The sequence below is a fragment of the Pseudophryne corroboree genome, chromosome 6 (genome assembly GCF_028390025.1).
Source record: "Pseudophryne corroboree isolate aPseCor3 chromosome 6, aPseCor3.hap2, whole genome shotgun sequence".
Classification (NCBI taxonomy): domain Eukaryota; kingdom Metazoa; phylum Chordata; class Amphibia; order Anura; family Myobatrachidae; genus Pseudophryne; species Pseudophryne corroboree.
This window is the reverse complement of record NC_086449.1, coordinates 700048539-700071258: the sequence shown is the minus strand read 5'-3', so window position 1 is coordinate 700071258 and position 22720 is coordinate 700048539. Positions and strand designations below refer to the sequence as shown.

Sequence of the window (22720 nt, the reverse complement as noted above, 5' to 3'; positions counted from 1 at the left end):
TGTGAAAGGTACCAAAACGGTAATGAAATGGTAATATACTGGTTACAACATGCGATGTGAAGGGGGTTTAACTGCTCAGACCCGTTTTAAGAACCGTTTAAAGAACCGTTTCAAAAGCAGGTTTTGCGATGTGAAAGCAGCAGAAGATGGTCAAATCAGGAAGCCATTCTTCCAATAAACATTCTGGAACTAAGAGCTATGTACAACGGTCTTCTCCAAGCATATCATCTTCTACAAGATCGGGCCATTCAAGTACAGTCGGACAATGTGATGGCGGTGGCCTACATAAACCGACAGGGAGGAACAAAGAGCAGGGCTGCAATGTCAGAGGTGACAAGAATCCTCCTCTGGGCAGAAAGGCACGCATTGGCAGCAATCTTCCTTCCAGGAGTGGACAACTGGGAAGCGGACTTCCTCAGCAGACAATCTCCATCCAGGAGAATGGGGCCTTCATCCGGAGGTGTTCACAGACACGACCAGTCATTGGGGCGTGCCTCAAATAGACATGATGGCCTCACGTCTCAACAGGAAACTCCGGAGGTACTGTTCCAAGTCAAGAGACCCACAAGCAGTGGTGGTGGATGCCCTGGTAACTCTGTGGGTGTTCAAGTCAGTGTATGTGTTCCACTTCCACTCATTCCAAGAATTCTAAAGCTCATAAAGAGAACAAGGGTTCAGGCAATTCTCATTGCTCTGGACTAGCAAAGGCGAGCGTGGATCTACTGCTGGAAGAACCGTGGCCTCTTCCTCTTCGCAAGGACCTTCTGCAACAGGGGCCATTCGCTTATCAGGACTTACCAGGGCTACGTTTGACGGCTGAACGCCAGATCTTAGCCCGTAAGGGTATTCCGAGCAAGGTAATTCCTACCCTGATACAGGCTAGGAAAGGGGTAACGTCTAAACATTACCATCGCATTTGGAAAAAATGTGTCTTGGTGTGAATCCAAGAAATTTCCTACGGTGGAGTTTCAACTTGGACGGTTTCTCTGCTTCTTGCAAGCAAGTGTGGCTATGGGTCTGCGTTTCGGATCCATAAAGGTCCAAATTTCGGCCTTATCTATTTTTTTTTCTAGAAACAATTGGCTGCCCTCCCTGAGGTTCAGACCTTTTTGAAAGGGGTTCTGCACATCCAGCCTCCCTTTGTGGCACCGATGGCACACTGGGATCTGAAAGTGGTGTTGCAGTTCCTGCAATCGGATTGGTTTGAGCCTCTACATGAGGTTGAGGTCAAGTTTCTCACGTGGAAGGCTGTCACTTTGTTGGCCTTAGATTCTGCATTTCCTTCCAAAGGTTGTGTCGGCTTTTCATATCAACCAACCTATTGTGGTGCCAGTGGCTGACTCCTCAATTCCATCAAAGTCCTTGGACGTGGTGAGGGCTTTGAAGAAGACTGCTCGTCACAGAAAACCGGAGTCTTTGTTTGTCCTGTATGATCCCAAGAAAATTGGGTGTCCTGCTTCTAAGCAGACGATTTCTCGCTGGATTAGCTTCACTATCCAGCATGCATATTCTACAGCAGGATTGCCGTGTCCAAAATCTGTTAAGGCCCACTCCTACTCATAAGGTGGGTTCTTCCTGGGCGGCTGCCCAGGGTGTCTCGGCTTTACAACTTTGCCGAGTGGCTACTTGGTCTGGGTCGAACACGTTTGCCAAGTTCTACAAGTTCGATACTTTGGCCTCTGAGGACCTGAGGTTTGTTCAGTCAGTTCTGCAGGAGCCTCCGCGCTCTCCCTCCCGTTCTGGGAGCTTTGGTACATCCCCATGGTACTAATGTGGACCCCAGCATCCTCTAGGACGTAAGAGAAAATAGGATTTTAATTACCTACCGGTAAATCCTTTTCTTGTAGTCCGCAGAGGATGCTGGGCGCCCGCCCAGCTCTTCGTGATCCTGCAGTGGTTATCTGGTTCAGTTCAACTTTGTTCTTGGTTGAGTACTGTTTTTGTTACTTGGTTAAGTAATGTTTCAGCTTTTGCTGAGTTTTAAGCTTGTTAGCTTGGTTTGCCTTGTATGTGTGAGCTGGTATGAATCTCGCCACTATCTGTTAAATCCTTATCTCGAAGATGTCCATCTCCTCAGGCACAGTTTCTAGACCGAGTCTGGTAGGAGGGGCATATAGGGAGGAGCCAGCCCACACTCTTAAACTCTTAAAGTGTCAATGGCTCCTGGTGGACCCGTCTATACCCCATGGTACTAATGTGGACCCCAGCATCCTCTACGGACTACGAGAAAAGGATTTAGCGGTAGGTAATTAAAATCCTATTTTTACTTGATTTGATATTTTCTTCTAACCTTCTCAATAAAAAACTTTTGGTCTAGGGGTGCAGTGAAAAACTTTCTGATATTCAACAGTGCCGTGATTCAAAGAAGTTTGGGAACCACTGGCTTAATGACATCAGCAAAATCCCAGCATGATGAGGTAATTAAGCCCTGCCCCTCATGGGTCCAAGCTAACACAACTATAAGTGGGTGGGGACTTTTAAATGAGTTCCCTTCCACATTTGAACCCCTGCAGTGTTTAGTCCAGAAGTTCCCAAACTGTGTGCCGTGGCTCCCTGGGGTGCCTCGGGACACTTGCAGGGGTACCCTGGGTCGGTGGTCCAGGACCAATTCAAATTATTCATGGTCAATATAATAGGCAAAACCAGTGCTGGTGGCTGCCAGTCCTAAAATATGTGGCCTAACAGAAGCAAATCTTGTCCCTCACCACACAACTGACCCTAAGGATGACATATAAACGCGATCTACTTCATGTAATATTTCTTTCTAAATTTCTCAATAAGAAATTTTTGGCCTAGGGGTGCCGTAAAAAGATTCTGATATTCTAGGGCGCCGTGATTCAGAAAAGTTTGGAAACCACTGGTTTAGTCCCTTGTCCTTAGACACAAAAGGGTTATATTTAGAGATACATAAAGGCAAGAAAGCCGATTTAACTCAAACTTTAAAAAAAAGTAAGCAACTGTGCTGTGTTAAATAAAAAGAAATGTAAAATATTATGTATTGTGTTATTTTATTATGGATAAACAATGTTTCTAAATGTCTGAACAAAAAAAAAAAAATATCCACCCATGTATAGTCAAAGTACTAGAACTTACACCATCCCCATGCTGGGTGCAAAACATCCGCCTGAGACAGGTGTCCCATCTCTATCCGCACACTACGATCAAAAAAATGGAAGCCGGCAAACGCTCCCGACGCAGAACAGTTCCATGCAGTAACGCCCACTGCACAGACAGATCAATCCGTCAGTGGGGGTAATTCCAAGTTGTTCGCAGCAGCAAATTTTTTAGCAGTTGGGCAAAACCATGTGCACTGCAGGGGAGGCAGATATAACATGTGCAGAGAGAGTTAGGGGCCCTACTCACTGGCCGACCCGCCGCCGAGATGCCCGACGGCGGATACGTCCGACGAGCGACCCGGCGGCGGGGGGGCAGTGACGGGGGGAGTGAAGTTTCTTCACTCCCCCCGTCACGCGGCTGCATTGAAGTGCAGGCAAATATGGACGAGATCGTCCATATTGGCCTGCATGCACAGCCGACGGGAGACCAGCGATGAACGAGCGCGGGGCCGCGCATCGTTCATCGCTGGAGTCTCCACACTGAAAGATATGAACGAGTTCTCGTTAATTTATGAACGAGATCGTTCATATCTTTCTAAAAATCGGCAAGTGTGTAGGGCCTATTAGATTTGGGTGTGGTGTGTTCAATCTGCAATCTAATTTGCAGTGTAAAAATAAAGCAGCCAGTATTTACCCTGCACAGAAATAAAATAACCGACCCAAATCGAACTATTTCTGCACATTATATCTGCCTCCCCTGCAGTACACATGGTTTTGCCCAACTGCTAAAAAATTTCCTGCTGCGATCAACTTGGAATTACCCCCAGTGTGCGTTTCAGGGGTGGCTTGAGAGGAGGGGCCCCTCCTCGCTGTAGCGCAGTAGACTCTGGTATTGTGCCAGTCTACTGTGCATTTGCAGGTCTCCGGGAACATGGTGCCCATGCCATGTTCCCCAGGACTTCTCTACTTTACATGCGCAAATATCCAGGAAAATAGCCACAGCTCCATTTTCCCAGTGAGTTGTGCTGCTGCTGCAGCGTCGACGCTCGACTCGAGAGTTAAGTATTAAACATGGTTGCAGAGTGTGCATGTGGGCCCCACGTGCACCGCATCCATTACAGATGCACGGTTAGTATACCTGCTCAGGCACATGCACAGAGCTGATTTATTTCTTTAGCGCTTGCGCAGTATGCTGAAATACATGAGACCCATCCATGTGCATTGCAACCTGCAAACAGCAGAGAATCCAGCCCCAATGCAGATACTCTCCTGTCTAAGGAATGCATCTTCAACCTGCGGCCCTCCAGCAGCTGTGGAACTACACATCCCAGCATGCCCTGCCTCAGTTTTAGCATACTTGTGGCAGGGCATGCTGGGCTGTGTAGTTTCACAGCAGCTGGAGGGCCACAGGTTGAAGACCCAATGATCTAGGGCAGGCATTCCCAACCGCAGTCCTCAAGGCACACCAACAGTGCAGGTTTTAGTGATATCCAGGCTGCAGCACAGATGATTAAATCAAAATAACTGAGGTACTAATTAAGTCACCTGTGTTCAGGCCTGGATATCACTAAAACCTGCACTGTCAGCGTGCCTTGAGGATCGCGGTTGGGAATGCCTGATCTAGGGTGTGGGTGACTAGGGTATAGGGCAAAGTGATTAATAAGTGTCAGAATAAGTTGTCAGCAGGAGCTTGGACAGGTCACAGTAGATCCTACAATGTCTTCCCACCAGTACACAATGCCACTCTCAGTGACAGCAGCCATGCCAGGCGCTGTGCGTTACACTGCAAGTCCCAACAAGTTAGAAAACAGGAAGAAGAGAACAGGACAGAACTTATCAGCGAGTTCCAGATCACACAGGGCCCGGCCACCTACCGACTGAAGCTACTGCCTGCACCAGGGCTCTAGCAGCCTTTATTCCCCCGGAGAGAGAGGAGCAGGGTGTACATACTGTGTGCTGGGGTCTCCCATGATGATAACTGTGTTCTCCTCACTTTGACCATGCAAACCAGAAGATGGCAGCAGCATCATGTCCTATGTGTTTTCCAGGGGAGAGAAAGAGAGCTTCTCCTCCCAGCAGCGCTGGACTAGAGCGATTACGATACGCTCCGCCTATGTATCATAAGACAGGAAGCAGGGCAGGGCCTGTGCACTGTTTCCCTTCCAGCAGCGGAGAGAGGGCGCTGAGCTGTCACACCATATACATCCTGCTGCTTCCCCACTCGCTGCTGCCGCTCAACATGCCGGTAAGTGAGTCTGTGTTCTCAGCAGGTGGCTGGAATGCTAAATCCTGCAGAAGTGAATGAGGCTGGCTCGAGGGCTGCACATTTATGTAAGATTACATCTTACACAGCTCAGCTCCTGTTCCTCGTCTGTTGTTATGTATCTCCAGTCTGGTATCCGGACTCCAGGTCGACGCCAATTGGTCGACACACCTTAGGTCGACATGGACAAAAGGTTGACAGGAACAAGGTCGACATGAGTTTTTCACGATTTTTTTTCTTTTTTTCAACCTTTTCATACTTAACGATCCACGTGGACTACGATTGGAACAGTAAAGTGTGCAGAGCGAAGCGGTAGCGGAGCGAAGGCACCATGCCCGAAGCATGGCGAGGGGATGCGGTGCACTAATTGGGGTTCCCGGTCACTCTACGAAGAAAACGACACCAAAAAAACATAAAAAACTCATGTCGACCTTTTCCCATGTCGACCTTGTTCCTGTCGACCTTAGGTGTGTCGACCAATTGGCGTCGACCTAAGGTGTCGACCTTTGTGCTGTCGACCCTCAGTCCCAGACCCCTCCAGTCTATAGCGCTGTGGTTGGGATGTTCGGGTTATACATACTGTAATAGCTGTGTCCCATGTGGACACTGGAGGGGGGAGGGGCACACAATGTAAATCTGTCAGCAGTTTTGGAGTAAAGTTTAAGTGAAAAATACTTGCAGATGTATTCTTTAAAAAAAAAACAGCTGCTGTCCCTCCCCCGCTTTATATGGTGCCCTAGGTTAGTGCTGTGCCACGTTTGACTTGGCATAGGATAACCTTTTGTTTTTGTGACACCATTGCTACTTCACTTCTTATCTATATCGCATGGAGATGTGGATCATTGGGTCAACAGTCAATAGGTCGACCCCATATGGTTGTCATGCAATAAGTCAGCAGCGTCATGTGAAAGGTAGACGCTTGCAGAGGTTGACAGATAGAAAGGGTTGACACTGTGAAGAGGTTGGGGTGTCATTTTCTATGTTAAACCACATGTTCTAATTAGTATATCCGTTAGGTCACGGTGCCCGTTTCGGTGCATGTTACCATTCCCAATCATAGTCCATGTGGATGGTAAATGATGAAAAAGTTTATAAAGTAATAAAAAAAACTTGTGTGTGACGACCATTTGGGGTTGAGTACAGGATCCCAGCGGTCAGAATACCGACGCCGGGATCCCAACCGCCAGAATGCCAGCAGGGCAGCGACACAATGACAACCAGGAGTGGGAATAGCTATGGCGGCGCTGCCGGCATTCTGATTGTCGGGATCCCAGTGTCTGTATTCCGACCACCGGGATCCTGACTACATCCCGACCATTTGAACCTGTCAGCCTTTTGTACCTGTGGATCTTTTACATGTCTACCTTTTGTGCTTGTCAACCATGCGGGTTGCCAGGACTCTTGAACGGCATGCTCCCAAAACATGGGCATTGCCTCACGCCCCATGGTGTGCACATTTGGGAGGCATGCTAAGCCCGCAAACTCTCCCAGCACAGTAATCCTGCCCCACCCACCCCCCTTCCCCTTGCCGTGGGACACCTGCGGCGGGGACAGTCCTGCTGAAATCTGGACAGTTGGGAGATATGCAAACTACATGCAGTTGTCATAGTAAAAACAATGGCCAATAAGTCTGCTTTTAGCGGAAGAATCCACCACCACAATAGTGCGATTTTTGCCTGATTTCATCCGATTCTGACGTTTTGGGCCTATAAATCAGATGAAAATGGGCAACTCGCATGTGTTTTACCTCCAATCCGATGCGTGGTCCTGTGAGTATCGGAACGGCGCCCCTAGATCGGAAGTACTGAACTAAAGATATCTCGGATCCCGCAGCCATGGCTGGGATCACATATGATAAATCGTATGCAAAAGGACCGCATACGATCCTGCCGCCCGGGAAGCTGCCAGGCGGTTCAAGGGAAATCTTATGCAACGTCTCCCTCTGAGAAGTCGCATAAGTGTATGGGCACCTTAAATTTGAACATAGGCAATGGGCAATAAAAATGCATCTTAAATGGCCCCCTCTAACACTCTCTTCCACCAAGTTCATGCAACTCACCTGAACTAGATTATGTAATGCATGCTGTGCATGATGGTAGGTGTAGTTTCTGCAAAGTAGAGCCGCAGAAAGCAGTGATGTCACAGTGGGCGACTCTCCACCTGCCAGAAGTCTATTTCCTGTATAGCCAGAGTGCTGGGAGTTATTATGGAATGTCAATAATGGAGGAACAAATAAATGTTTATTTCTTTGGTGGAACTAAAAGAATTCACCCTGATTTCCCACACCACAGCCCAAGTGATACATGGCTTGTAGTCTTAAGGGAAATCTCATAAAAACAAGTTTATTCTTTTATGAGCAAGTAAGAAAAACAGTAATAAACTGTGCATAATCTCTCTGAATGGCTGCGCTGCCTATAAACTGCTGCACATCTATCCCAACCAGTGTGCACAATTCTGATAGATTTCCCTTGTAATATACAGGCAATGTGAGGCCGGCATAGCCAGCTGTGCGATTCTGGCATCGGTATCCTGAACGCCGGGATCCCGACAGCGGGAAAATTAAACGTATACCATGTGAGGGACACCAGAGAATGCTGGGTTGTGTAGTTCTACAGCAGCTGGAGGGCTGTTTATTACCCATCCCTGCTCTAGAGTGAAAAATAAAGCGGTTTTGCTGGATTTATATAATTAATGAACAATGGGGGTTATTCAGACCTGATCTCTCCTCTGCGAATTTGCAGAGGTGTGCGATCAGGTATTCGCCGCCCATAGAGAGTGAGTACCCACCCTGTGCAAGTCTGCGTACGGCTTGCGAATATCTCGGCTATCGCCGGTCAGCTGCAAATCCATTCGCAACTCACCATAAAAAGATTTCACCAGTGTGTGCGTAGCCCAGGACCTACTCCTACAGTGCAATAGATTTAGACTAATGGGGGCCAGAGCTGACGTCACACACCCTCCCTGAATCCGCTTTGCCACGCCTGCGTTTTCCTGACACTCCGAGAAAATGGCCAGTTACCACCCCCAAATGCCGGCTTCCTGTCAATCAACTTGTGTACGGCTAGCGATCAAAAAAGTCACTGGATTTTTACGCTGTTTGGCCTTGCACATGCGTACTGTGAACCGTACGCATGCGCAGTTGAACGATAATCGTCCGGCTTGCAAATTTGCACAACAGCGATCAGGTCTGAATAACCCTCAATATCCTCTAATTGTGTTTCAATCATTTAATGCTTGTTTGTTCTGCAAAATAGTAATGTATTAGGGCAGAGTTTCTATTCCTTTTTGGAGGTTGAAATATGTGTTTAGAAAGTGCAGAAAGGCAAAGCGTTCTGTAAATGCTGCTTTAGTACAAGTCACTGGAATGAATTGATTGGAAAGTAATGCAACAGTAGTGGGCGGGGGATGGTCGAAATATGTTTTCCCTGGGTCACACAGTTATCAGCACCTGCCCCTGGCATAGTTATTACATTAAAATACTTCAAATGTTATTCAATAAACTGTTAATTACCCTTATTGATGTTCAGAAATCTTAAATGAGACAACCGTGGTAAATACTGGTAACATTGTCATAGTGATTTGTGTGAATGAGGCGCGGGTAACTTCTGATAGTGTTGGTAGTGGAGGTACTGGCTGCTGGTATAGTGCTGGCTCTGATACAGTGATATTATCCACTATGCTGTTGGTAGTGGTGATGCTGACAGGATCGGACTGCTATTACAGTGGTGGTGCTGGCTACTATTACATTGTTGGCAATGGTGGTGCTGACTGCTATTACAGTGTTGGCACTGGCGGTGCTGGCTGCTGGTACAGTGTTAGTAGTGATGGCGCTTGCTGCTGGTACAGTGTTAGTAGTGATGGGGCTGGTACAGTGTTAGTAGTGATGGGGCTGGTACAGTGTTAGTAGTGATGGGGCTGGTACAGTGTTAGTAGTGATGGGGCTGGTACAGTGTTAGTAGTGATGGGGCTGGTACAGTGTTAGTAGTGATGGTGCTGACTGTTGGCACAGTGTTAGTAGTGATGGTGCTAGCTGCTGATACGGTGTTAGTAGTGATGGTACAGTGTTAGTAGTGATGGGGCTGGTACAGTGTTAGTAGTGATGGGGCTGGTACAGTGTTAGTAGTGATGGGGCTGGTACAGTGTTAGTAGTGATGGGGCTGGTACAGTGTTAGTAGTGATGGGGCTGGTACAGTGTTAGTAGTGATAGGGCTGGTACAGTGTTAGTAGTGATGGGGCTGGTACAGTGTTAGTAGTGATGGGGCTGGTACAGTGTTAGTAGTGATGGGGCTGGTACAGTGTTAGTAGTGATGGGGCTGGTACAGTGTTAGTAGTGATGGGGCTGGTACAGTGTTAGTAGTGATGGTGCTGGTACAGTGTTAGTAGTGATGGGGCTGGTACAGTGTTAGTAGTGATGGTGCTAGCTGCTGATACGGTGTTAGTAGTGATGGTGCTGGTACAGTGTTAGTAGTGATGGTGCTGATACGGTGTTAGTAGTGATGGTGCTGGTACAGTGTTAGTAGTGATGGGGCTGGTACAGTGTTAGTAGTGATGGGGCTGGTACAGTGTTAGTAGTGATGGTGCTGGTACAGTGTTAGTAGTGATGGGACTGGTACAGTGTTAGTAGTGATGGTGCTAGCTGCTGATACGGTGTTAGTAGTGATGGTGCTGGTACAGTGTTAGTAGTGATGGTGCTGGTACAGTGTTAGTAGTGATGGTGCTGGTACAGTGTTAGTAGTGATGGTGCTGGTACAGTGTTAGTAGTGATGGTGCTAGCTGCTGGTACAGTGTTAGTAGTGATGGTGCTGGTACAGTGTTAGTAGTGATGGTGCTAGCTGCTGGTACAGTGTTAGTAGTGATGGTGCTGGTAGTAGTGATGGTGCTGGTACAGTGTTAGTAGTGATGGTGCTGGCTGTTGGCACAGTGTTAGTAGTGATGGTGCTAGCTGCTGATACGGTGTTAATAGTGATGGTACAGTGTTAGTAGTGATGGGGCTGGTACAGTGTTAGTAGTGATGGGGCTGGTACAGTGTTAGTAGTGATGGTGCTGGTACAGTGTTAGTAGTGATGGGGCTGGTACAGTGTTAGTAGTGATGGGGCTGGTACAGTGTTAGTAGTGATGGGGCTGGTACAGTGTTAGTAGTGATGGTGCTGGCTGTTGGCACAGTGTTAGTAGTGATGGTGCTAGCTGCTGATACGGTGTTAATAGTGATGGTACAGTGTTAGTAGTGATGGGGCTGGTACAGTGTTAGTAGTGATGGGGCTGGTACAGTGTTAGTAGTGATGGTGCTGGTACAGTGTTAGTAGTGATGGGGCTGGTACAGTGTTAGTAGTGATGGGGCTGGTACAGTGTTAGTAGTGATGGTGCTGGTACAGTGTTAGTAGTGATGGTGCTGGTACAGTGTTAGTAGTGATGGGGCTGGTACGGTGTTAGTAGTGATGGGGCTAGCTGCTGATACGGTGTTAGTAGTGATGGTGCTGGTACAGTGTTAGTAGTGATGGTGCTGGCTGTTGGCACAGTGTTAGTAGTGATGGTGCTAGCTGCTGATACGGTGTTAGTAGTGATGGTGCTGGTACAGTGTTAGTAGTGATGGTGCTGGTACAGTGTTAGTAGTGATGGTGCTGGTACAGTGTTAGTAGTGATGGTGCTGGTACAGTGTTAGTAGTGATGGTGCTGGTACAGTGTTAGTAGTGATGGTGCTAGCTGCTGGTACAGTGTTAGTAGTGATGGTGCTGGTACAGTGTTAGTAGTGATGGTGCTGGTACAGTGTTAGTAGTGATGGTGCTAGCTGCTGGTACAGTGTTAGTAGTGATGGTGCTGGTAGTAGTGATGGTGCTAGCTGCTGATACAGTGTTAGTTGTGATGGTGCTGGTACAGTGTTAGTAGTGATGGTGCTGGCTGTTGGCACAGTGTTAGTAGTGATGGTGCTGGTACAGTGTTAGTAGTGATGGTGCTGGCTGTTGGCACAGTGTTAGTAGTGATGGTGCTAGCTGCTGATACGGTGTTAGTAGTGATGGTATGGTGTTAGTAGTGATGGGGCTGGTATGGTGTTAGTAGTGATGGGGCTGGTACGGTGTTAGTAGTGATGGGGCTGGTACGGTGTTAGTAGTGATGGGGCTGGTACGGTGTTAGTAGTGATGGGGCTGGTACAGTGTTAGTAGTGATGGGGCTGGTACGGTGTTAGTAGTGATGGTGCTAGCTGCTGATACGGTGTTAGTAGTGATGGTGCTGGTACAGTGTTAGTAGTGATGGTGCTGGCTGTTGGCACAGTGTTAGTAGTGATGGTGCTAGCTGCTGATACGGTGTTAGTAGTGATGGTACAGTGTTAGTAGTGATGGTGCTGGTACAGTGTTAGTAGTGATGGTGCTGGTACAGTGTTAGTAGTGATGGTGCTAGCTGCTGGTACAGTGTTAGTAGTGATGGTGCTGGTACAGTGTTAGTAGTGATGGTACAGTGTTAGTAGTGATGGTGCTAGCTGCTGGTACAGTGTTGCTTGCCGAGATGCTGACTTTAATAGTGTAGGTGCTGGTAGTGTATTGATAATGTCAATTTATTACCATTAAACATAAAGCTATACACTATTACAGACTGAGTACGCTATTTGCGTACTGAGTACCGTAGGGGTACGTACTTAGCGTAACAGACGCTAGGCCGTGGGCGCGACGCACGAGCGACACGTACGCTCACGGATTCACGCTCCGTATCAAGTACGCTATAGGCGTACCGAGTACCGTACTGCTACGCTACTGGCGTAGCAGACGCTGCGCCGTGAGAGTGAGACACGAGCGGCGCAGACACTCACAGAATGATACGCAGTAAACCTTATTAATCAAACACAGTAAGAATATGCTTATTCTCTAAACCTTAGTAGTCAGATACTACAATGATGTAACGCTTAAAAACCTTAACAATGTGTATGCTGTTTGAGCGATTGAGACGCTAAGTAAAGCTCTTTGCAGTAAACAGTGAAAATACAAGACCTGGTTTGGATTTAAAAACCACAGCAGCTCTAACACCGCCGTGGATGGTTTAGAGAAAAAGGGAAACACAATACAAGTTATACACTACAAACTAACATAGAAATCTAAATAGAATAACAGAAAATAATGTGAACAATGGCGAACAATTGCAAACAAGAGCGAACAAATGAGAACATAAATGGCGAACAAAATGGCTACAGAGAATAATACATACGTGGGGATGATTCGCATGCGCGACCTGGATCCAGTCATCAGCATTCAGGGAGAAAGCCTTCAGAGAGAGTGAGGCTGGCCAGGCAATGGTGGTCTTTATATAGCACAACATACATTCACAATACAATGGTACCTTGTATCTCATTGTTCATTGAACACAGGGATGTGTCTCTACATTATAGCAAAGGTCATAGGTGGATTTGAACAGGTGGGCTGTGTCTTTCCCCAACTGCTCTGGTGGGAGGTATCCTCAGGATTCCAGCCGCATGTGTAATTTACAGCAAATACAGTTAATGTTCATAAACTACATTTGTACATAACTATACGCAGGAGCGAGCGATCCTTTCCTGACTAGCATCGGAATATTACCCTTAAAATACCCTACAGCTGGATACTAGACACCACCTTTCAACCTTTGTCTGACCCTTCCTATCATGTAAAGAGGAATCCCCCTGTCCAGGAACAGCTTAAACTAAACATACTCGCTGACATTGTCTAGGGGAATATTAAATACAAAACACACTATATGGGTTAAATATGCTACGATCGAGTCGCACGCTAGACGCTTACAAACTCTACCGTAAATGCGCATCCCACGCGCGTGATCGCCGGAGCGATCTTTACGCAAATTGCGTATATTTGCACGCACGGCAGAGTGTGTGCACGCGCAGCGGGCATGTGCATGAGGGGTTAGTACAAGGCATATGCAACATGATATTTTTCGACTTTGACAGTATGTTCTAGTTAATGGTGTGATAGTGGCTGATGGTACAGTGTTGGTGGTGGCTGCTGACATAGCAGTGTTTGCTACTGGTACGGTCTGGGCATTGGTGCTGTTGGCTTCTGGTACAGTATGGGTGGTGGTGATGCTGCTGTCATGGTCTGGGTTGTATGGCTGCTGGAGCAGCATGGCCTCTGGTACAGAATAAGTTGTGACTGTTAAGCCGCATACTGTACACAGTGTGATGCAGACTACAGCCGATATTGACTATGTGATCTGGCTGGGGGCATGAACCGCTGATATAGTCAATATTGGCCTGCCTGCACAGTCAATTTTTCCTTGCGATGCCGACCCTGTGGGACCGCGCATCCGCATCACAAGGTGTGTACACCCGGTGTAATATGCACTACGTTTTCTACTGATATGAACTATATAGTCCACATCGGTAGTTATATCGTACCGTGTGTATTCGGCTTTACAGTGTTAAGGAGCAGCCAGATTACATTTGTTTCTAATTGCCTGCAAGAAAATCACTGACCTTTAGACCAGGCCTGGCCAACCTGTGGCTCTCCAGCTGTTGTTAAACTACAAATCCCAGCATGCCATGCCACAGTTTTGCTATTAGGGAATGCAAAAGTTGTGGCAGGGCATGCTGGGATGTGTAGTTTTACAACATCTGGAGAGCCGCAGGTTGGCCAGGCCTGCTTTAGACCCTCAAACTAAATGCACAGTGCTGTGTAAATAAATGCACACACATTGTCCATCTGCAAGATAATGGAGAACCATAAACATTATTCCTATATGAATGCCAGACCCCTTACTCTGAATACATTTTATGCTTGTATTAGTCTGTGCTAGGAAAAATATTTAAATTGTTTGTGAAGTAGGCTGACCATACTATCCCTTTATACTGGGACACTCATGGATTACACAGGTATTGTGTCTGATTAAAGCTAGGTGAAATGCAGGCTTGAAGCCAGCCAGCCGCAGAACCTGTGTAATTCATGAGTGTCCCAGTTTAAAGGGCTAGTATGGTCAGCCTATCCCGTGCAGGGTGTGGTATTGAAAGTCAACAGTAACTAGGTCGACAATGTCTAGGTCGACCACTATTGGTCGACAGTAACTAGGTCGACAGGGTGTCTAGGTCGACAGGGTCTTTAGGTCGACAGGTCAAAAGGTCGACATGAGTTTTTAATGTTATTTTGGTGTCGTTTTCTTCGTAGAGTGACCGGGAACCCCAATTAGTGCACCGCGTTTGCTCACCATGCTTCGGGCATGGTGCCTTCGCTTCGCTCGGCACAGATTACCGTTCCAATCGTAGTCCACGTGGATCGTTAAGTAAGAAAAGGTTCAAAAAAAGAAAAAAATTGTGAAAAACTCATGTCGACCTTTTGACCTGTCGACCTAGAACATGTCGACCTAGTGTAGAAATCCTAAGTACCTATGACCACAGTGTTGTGAGGCCTTAATGCCAGTCTCTTTGCCATGGTGCCACCCATAAGCTACTTGATGTGGAACCATCTTCTACAGTGGCTGAGCCAATATCTATGCAGTTTGTTGGATCTCATCACTGAGGCATGAGGCACAAAGTGGGAAGTCATAAGGTGCATACACACGGTGAGATTCGGGCTAACCCCGATTCTCACTATGCGACAGGGGCTAGGTCGGCATCGCAAGCACATAATGACTGTGCTTGCGTTACTGACTGTGTCCGATTTTGGCTAAGTGTCAATTTTGACTATCTTTTCTACGAGATAGTCAAAATTGACTTGCCTGCACAGTCTGTCTAGGCTTGCGATGCAGACTGCGCAGGACCGTGACTTTCACCTTGCGATCTGCACTAACTTTTCTTACGATTTTTACTATAGTCAAAATCGTAAGAAAATATCTCGCTGTGTGTACACACCAATAAGTCTTAAATTGATAGGCTCGATATTGGCTCTTCACATAAAGACTGATGTTTGTAGGTGAAGGTTACACTTAAGTTTACTATTTGCCAGTCTTTCAGGAATATATGTTTGACGTCCAAAGGAAAAATGGCAAACTAACATAAGTTACTGATGGTAACAGGAGCCACATATTGTTGGTGCAATTGGATGTCATCAGATTGGAGGGAGTAGAGACTGTTCAGCCCAAACCCATGTTATGCCCATAGAGTTGTTTTCAATTGAGCTGATCACTGATTCCCTGATGGCAAATCTGATTGCCGATCTTCAATTATCCAGTCGGCAACATGTTAAAAATCCCCAGCTCACCAGTTCTCATAATTTTTTGGGGTCAGAATTGAGGATTTCCAACATGTTGGAATCTGCCCATCGTTGAACACAATCATTGGTAAAACGCAGGATTTGTCAGTCTGTTAATAACCCAGGGACATATTACTATCTGGTTTTAAACCTTATATTTAGAATTAACATTCCCCAAATGTACTAAAAATCACATACAAGGGCCCAGAAAGGAGGCCATTCCTGCAAAAGCAATCATTTCACGTCTACTTCAGTAGCCAGGACCGGCCTGAGCTATGGCTGCTGGCCACTCATGTGCGGCAACTATTGTCAGTAAGGGTTCCAGAGTGACCATCTCCCAGAATGCCGCTTCTATAGCCCAAAGGATACAGTGGCGCAACGCCATCTGAAGGTGATGTTAAAGTACCGGGGCCAAGTTTTGTAAATCTGACGGCTGTGTAGCCCCCCGTAGAAAACTGAAAGGGCTGTGGCTGCTGTTTAAAATGGGGGGGGGGGGGGTCACAACAGATATCTGCTGCAGTCCCACCATCATACATACATACATACATACATACATACATACATACATACATACATACATACATACATACATACATACATTCTGGGAATCTGCGGTTTTCCCCTGAAAAGGGATGTGGGACACAATTATTAATGGTAAATAGTCCTCACGGTCTTGTTTTATTGAAATGCTTCTATACAGCTGTACAGCTCTACAGATATGCTGGCACTATAGAAATTTTAATACTAAATAAGATCTTGTTAAAAAATATCGCTGTGAAAAGAATGACATTGTGTGCATCTTACAAAATAAAAACATCTAATAAATGACGCGAGTGACCAGCTTTTTAGCGTCTATTTTACTAATTTCTCTGACGTCCTAGTGGATGCTGGGAACTCCGTAAGGACCATGGGGAATAGCGGCTCCGCAGGAGACTGGGCACAAAAGTAAAAGCTTTAGGACTACCTGGTGTGCACTGGCTCCTCCCCCTATGACCCTCCTCCAAGCCTCAGTTAGATTTTTGTGCCCGGCCGAGAAGGGTGCACACTAGGGGCTCTCCTGAGCTTCTTAGTGAAAGTTTAAGTTTAGGTTTTTTATTTTCAGTGAGACCTGCTGGCAACAGGCTCACTGCATCGAGGGACTAAGGGGAGAAGAAGCGAACTCACCTGAGTGCAGAGTCGATTGGGCTTCTTAGGCTACTGGACACCATTAGCTCCAGAGGGACCGAACACAGGCCCAGCCTCGGAGCTCGGTCCCAGAGCCGCGCCGCCGGCCCCCTTACAGAGCCAGAAGCAAGAAGAGGTCCGGAAAAATCGGCGGCAGAAGACATCAGTCTTCAACAAGGTAGCGCACAGCACTGCAGCTGTGCGCCATTGTTACTCAGGCACACTTCACACTCCGGTCACTGAGGGTGCAGGGCGCTAGGGGGGGGCGCCCTGAGCAGCAATGTAAAACACCTTGGCTGGCATAAATACACCACATATAACCCCCAGGGCTATATGGATGTATTTTAACCCCTGCCAGAACTCACCAAAAAAGTGGGAGAAAAGGCCGCCGAGAAGGGGGCGGAGCCTATCTCCTCAGCACACGGGCGCCATTTTCCATCACAGCTCCGCTGGAAGGACGTCTCCCTGACTCTCCCCTGCAGTCCTGCACTACAGAAAAGGGTAAAAAAGAGAGGGGGGCACTAATTTGGCGCAGTTTTGATACTAACAGCAGCTATAAAGGGAAAAGCACATTTTATAGTGGTATTCCTGTCTATATATAGCGCTCTGGTGTGTGCTGGCATACTCTCCCTCTGTCTCCCCAAAGGGCTAGTGGGGTCCTGTCCTCTATCAGAGCATTCCCTGTGTGTGTGCGGTGTGTCGGTACGATTGTGTCGACAGGTTTGAGGAGGAAAATGAGATGGAGGCGGAGCAATTGCCTATTATACAGTTGTCACCCCTTAGGGAGTCGACACCTGAGTGGATGAGCTTATGGAAGGAATTGCGTGACAGTGTCAGCTCTTTACGACAGACAGTTGACGACATGAGACAGCCGGCTACTCAGCTTGTGCCTGTCCAGGGGTCTCAAACGCCATCAGGGGCTTTAAAACGCCCGTTACCTCAAATGGCAGACACAGACACGGATACTGACTCCAGTGTCGATGATGAGGAGACATACGTGACTTCCACTAGGGCCACACGTTACATGATTGAAGCAATGAAAAATGTATTGCATATCTCTGATAATACAAGTACCACTAAAAAGGGTATTATGTTTGGTGAGAAAAAACTGCCTGTAGTTTTTCCTGTATCCGAGGAATTAAATGAAGTGTGTGATGAGGCGTGGGTTTCCCCCGATAAAAAACTGATAATTCCTAAAAGGTTATTGGCATCGTACCCTTTCCCGCCAGAGGATAGGGCACGTTGGGAAACACCCCCTAGGGTGGATAAAGCGCTCACACGCTTGTCTAAACAGGTAGCACTACCCTCTCCTGATACGGCCGCCCTAAAGGAACCTGCCGATAGAAAGCTGGAGAATATCCTAAAATGTATATACTCTCACACGGGTGTTATACTGCGACCAGCAATCGCCTCAGCCTGGATGTGCAGTGCGGGCCTGGCGTGGTCGGATTCCCTGACTGAAAATATTGATACCCTAGATAGGGACAGTATATTACTGACTATAGAGCATTTGACGGATGCATTTCTATATATGCGTGATGCACAGAGGGATATTTGCCGACTGGCATCAAGAGTTAGCGCGCTGTCCATTTCTGCAAGAAGAGGTTTATGGACGCGGCAGCGGTCAGGCGATGCGGATTCTAAAAGGCACATGGAAGTATTGCCTTATAAGGGGGAGGAGTTATTTGGGGTAGGTCTATCAGACCTGGTAGCCACGGCAACTGCTGGAAAATCCACATTTTTACCCCAGGTAGCTTCTCAACCTAAGAAGATGCCGTATTATCAGGCACAGTCCTTTCGGCCCCATAAGGGCAAGCGGGCAAAAGGCGCCTCATTTCTGCCCTGTGGCAGAGGGAGAGGGAAAAGGCTGCAACAAACAGCCAGTTCCCAGGAACAAAAGCCCTCTCCCGCCTCCGCAAAGTCCTCAGCATGACGCTGGGGCTTTACAAGCGGACTCAGGCACGGTGGGGGCCCGTCTCAAGAAGTTCAGTGCGCAGTGGGCCCACTCGCAAGTGGACCCCTGGATCCTTCAAGTGGTATCTCAGGGGTACAAATTGGAATTCGAGACGTCTCCCCCTCACCGTTTTCTAAGGTCTGCTTTACCGACGTCTCCCTCAGACAGGGAGGCAGTATTGGAAGCCATTCACAAGCTGTATTCCCAGCAGGTGATAATCAAGGTACCCCTCCTACAACAGGGAAAAGGGTACTATTCCACACTATTTGTGGTACCGAAGCCGGACGGCTCGGTGAGACCAATTTTAAACCTAAAATCCTTGAACACTTACATACAAAGGTTCAAATTCAAGATGGAGTCACTCAGAGCAGTGATTGCAAACCTGGAAGAAGGGGACTATATGGTGTCTCTGGACATCAAAGATGCTTACCTACATGTCCCAATTTACCCTTCTCACCAAGGGTACCTCAGTTTTGTGGTACAGAACTGTCACTATCAGTTTCAGACGCTGCCGTTTGGATTGTCCACGGCACCCAGGGTCTTTACCAAGGTAATGGCCGAAATGATGATACTCCTTCGAAGGAAGGGAGTTTTAGTTATCCCTTACTTGGACGATCTCCTGATAAGGGCAAGATCCAGGGAACAGTTGGAAGTCGGGGTAGCACTATCTCAGATAGTGCTGCGCCAGCACGGTTGGATTCTCAATATTCCAAAATCGCAGCTGATCCCGACGACACGACTTCTATTCCTAGGGATGATCCTGGACACAGTCCAGAAAAAGGTGTTTCTCCCGGAGGAGAAAGCCAGGGAGTTATCCGAACTAGTCAGAAATCTCCTAAAACCAGGCCAAGTCTCAGTGCATCAATGCACAAGGGTCCTGGGAAAGATGGTGGCTTCTTACGAAGCAATCCCATTCGGCAGATTCCACACAAGAACCTTCCAGTGGGATCTGCTAGACAAATGGTCCGGGTCGCATCTTCAGATGCATCAGCGGATAATCTTGTCACCAAGGACAAGGGTGTCTCTCCTGTGGTGGTTGCAGAGTGCTCATCTTCTAGAGGGCCGCAGATTCGGCATTCAGGACTGGGTCCTGGTGACCACGGATGCCAGCCTGAGAGGCTGGGGAGCAGTCACACAGGGAAGAAATTTCCAGGGCTTGTGGTCAAGCCTGGAGACATTACTTCACATAAATATCCTGGAGCTAAGGGCCATCTACAATGCTCTAAGCCTAGCAAGACCTCTGCTTCAAGGTCAGCCGGTGCTGATCCAGTCAGACAACATCACGGCAGTCGCCCACGTAAACAGACAGGGCGGCACGAGAAGCAGGAGGGCAATGACAGAAGTTGCAAGGATTCTCCGCTGGGCGGAAAATCATGTGATAGCACTGTCAGCAGTGTTCATTCCGGGAGTGGACAACTGGGAAGCAGACTTCCTCAGCAGACACGACCTCCACCCGGGGGAGTGGGGACTTCACCCAGAAGTCTTCCACATGATTGTGAACCGTTGGGAAAAACCAAAGGTGGACATGATGGCGTCCCGCCTCAACAAAAAACTAGACCGGTATTGCGCCAGGTCAAGGGACCCTCAGGCAATAGCTGTGGACGCTCTGGTAACACCGTGGGTGTACCAGTCAGTGTATGTGTTCCCTCCTCTGCCTCTCATACCCAAGGTACTGAGAATCATAAGAAGGAGAGGAGTAAGGACTATACTCGTGGCTCCGGATTGGCCAAGAAGGACTTGGTACCCGGAACTTCAAGAGATGATCACAGAGGACCCGTGGCCTCTACCTCTAAGAAAGGACCTGCTCCAGCAGGGACCCTGTCTGTTTCAAGACTTACCGCGGCTGCGTTTGACGGCATGGCGGTTGAACGCCGGATCCTGAAGGAAAAAGGCATTCCGGATGAAGTCATCCCTACCCTGATCAAAGCCAGGAAGGATGTAACCGTACAGCATTATCACCGTATTTGGCGTAAATATGTTGCGTGGTGCGAGGCCAGGAAGGCCCCTACAGAGGAATTTCAACTGGGTCGTTTCCTGCATTTCCTGCAAACAGGACTGTCTATGGGCCTAAAATTAGGGTCCATTAAGGTTCAAATTTTGGCCCTGTCTATTTTCTTCCAGAAAGAACTGGCTTCAGTTCCTGAAGTTCAGACGTTTGTCAAGGGGGTACTGCATATACAGCCTCCTTTTGTGCCTCCAGTGGCACCTTGGGATCTCAATGTAGTTTTGGGGTTCCTAAAATCACATTGGTTTGAACCACTCTCCACTGTGGACTTAAAATATCTCACTTGGAAAGTGGTAATGCTGTTAGCCCTGGCTTCAGCCAGGCGTGTCTCAGAATTGGCGGCTTTATCCTATAAAAGCCCTTACCTAATTTTTCATACGGACAGGGCAGAATTGAGGACTCGTCCTCCATTTCTCCCTAAGGTGGTTTCAGCGTTTCACTTGAACCAGCCTATTGTGGTACCTGCGGCTACTAGGGACTTGGAGGACTCCAAGTTGCTGGACGTAGTCAGGGCCCTGAAAATATATGTTTCCAGGACGGCTGGAGTCAGGAAATCTGACTCGCTGTTTATCCTGTATGCACCCAACAAGCTGGGTGCTCCTGCTTCTAAGCAAACTATTGCTCGTTGGATTTGTAGTACAATTCAGCTTGCACATTCTGTGGCAGGCCTGCCACAGCCAAAATCTGTAAAAGCCCATTCCACAAGGAAGGTGGGCTCATCTTGGGCGGCTGCCCGAGGGGTCTCGGCTTTACAACTTTGCCGAGCAGCTACTTGGTCAGGGGCAAACACGTTTGCTAAATTCTGCAAATTTGATACCCTGGCTGAGGAGGACCTTGAGTTCTCTCATTCGGTGCTGCAGAGTCATCCGCACTCTCCCGCCCGTTTGGGAGCTTTGGTATAATCCCCATGGTCCTTACGGAGTTCCCAGCATCCACTAGGACGTCAGAGAAAATAAGAATTTACTTACCGATAATTCTATTTCTCGTAGTCCGTAGTGGATGCTAGGCGCCCATCCCAAGTGCGGATTGTCTGCAATACTTGTACATAGTTATTGTTACAAAAATCGGGTTATTATTGTTGTGAGCCATCTTTTCAGAGGCTCCTCTGTTATCATGCTGTTAACTGGGTTTAGATCACAGGTTGTACGGTGTGATTGGTGTGGCTGGTATGAGTCTTACCCGGGATTCAAAATCCTTCCTTATTGTGTACGCTCGTCCGGGCACAGTATCCTAACTGAGGCTTGGAGGAGGGTCATAGGGGGAGGAGCCAGTGCACACCAGGTAGTCCTAAAGCTTTTACTTTTGTGCCCAGTCACCTGCGGAGCCGCTATTCCTCATGGTCCTTACGGAGTTCCCAGCATCCACTACGGACTACGAGAAATAGAATTATCGGTAAGTAAATTCTTATTTTTATTTCTGTTGCTGCTGTGCTTTACATTCCTAATTGTTATATACGGCAGCCATACAGAATGGTGTACCGCTGCGAATTATCAATGTGACACCCTCCAGGGAGGTGTTGTGTAAAGCCGCTCTGTCTGTGTAGTTATACCTTCTGCAGTCAGTGTAGGCTGATGGGAAAGACCCTTCTACATTCTGTTCAGTAGGAGCTGCACATGCATAAATTGGAAAGTCACCCGTGTGCAGTAAACAGCCGCAGAATCTCGGTGGAGAAAATCTATGATCCATCTCTTACTTCACAGTCCCCACAGCAGGCTATGGGGCTGCACCACATTGATAAATCAGTGATTTCCTTGTTAGATAGGGTGAAAAAGTTGGAAAAAGAGGTTATCGCGCCTTGCTATATGGAACCAACCCAGTGCATACATGCAATATAGTAATGTTTACTTACATTTGGAGATCCTGTAAGAACATCCCCACATACAGTTATCTATGAGTTTGTATGGTATGTTTAAAGGGGATGTGTTTAATTTGCCGGCTGTCAGGTTACCAACACCGGAATCCCGACAGCTGACAGTGCCGCCAACCGGAATCCTGGCGCAACAGAACTAGTCCTGCAGCGATGCGAGCCCCAGAGCCCACAGTTTGTCGAGCCCGCAATGGGACTCTATGCACTGCCGCGCTACTGGCATTCTGGCAGGTGGGATGCCACTGTCGGGATAT

The 22720-nt window shown here is 47.7% G+C and overlaps 2 protein-coding genes across 5 annotated transcripts in view; one reads left to right on the top strand and one right to left on the bottom strand.

Moving 5' to 3' along the window:
* The window catches only part of G3BP1 (G3BP stress granule assembly factor 1), a 227677-nt gene extending 222527 nt beyond the window's left edge, over positions 1-5150 (bottom strand). For 2 of the 4 annotated variants that reach the window (XM_063928340.1, XM_063928335.1), the window contains exon 1: positions 5007-5150. In XM_063928340.1, the coding sequence (XP_063784410.1) occupies positions 5007-5086 (80 nt within the window). In that variant the 5' untranslated portion in view covers positions 5087-5150. Of the gene's footprint in view, positions 1-4930; positions 4954-5006 lie in introns of those variants that run through there. The other 2 variants (XM_063928336.1, XM_063928338.1) reach the window with 2 other exon arrangements.
* The window catches only part of ATOX1 (antioxidant 1 copper chaperone), a 44054-nt gene continuing 26482 nt past the window's right edge, over positions 5149-22720 (top strand). The window contains exon 1 of the mRNA XM_063928341.1: positions 5149-5301. Within this exon, the coding sequence (XP_063784411.1) occupies positions 5170-5301 (132 nt within the window). The 5' untranslated portion in view covers positions 5149-5169. The remainder of the gene's footprint in view (positions 5302-22720) is intronic.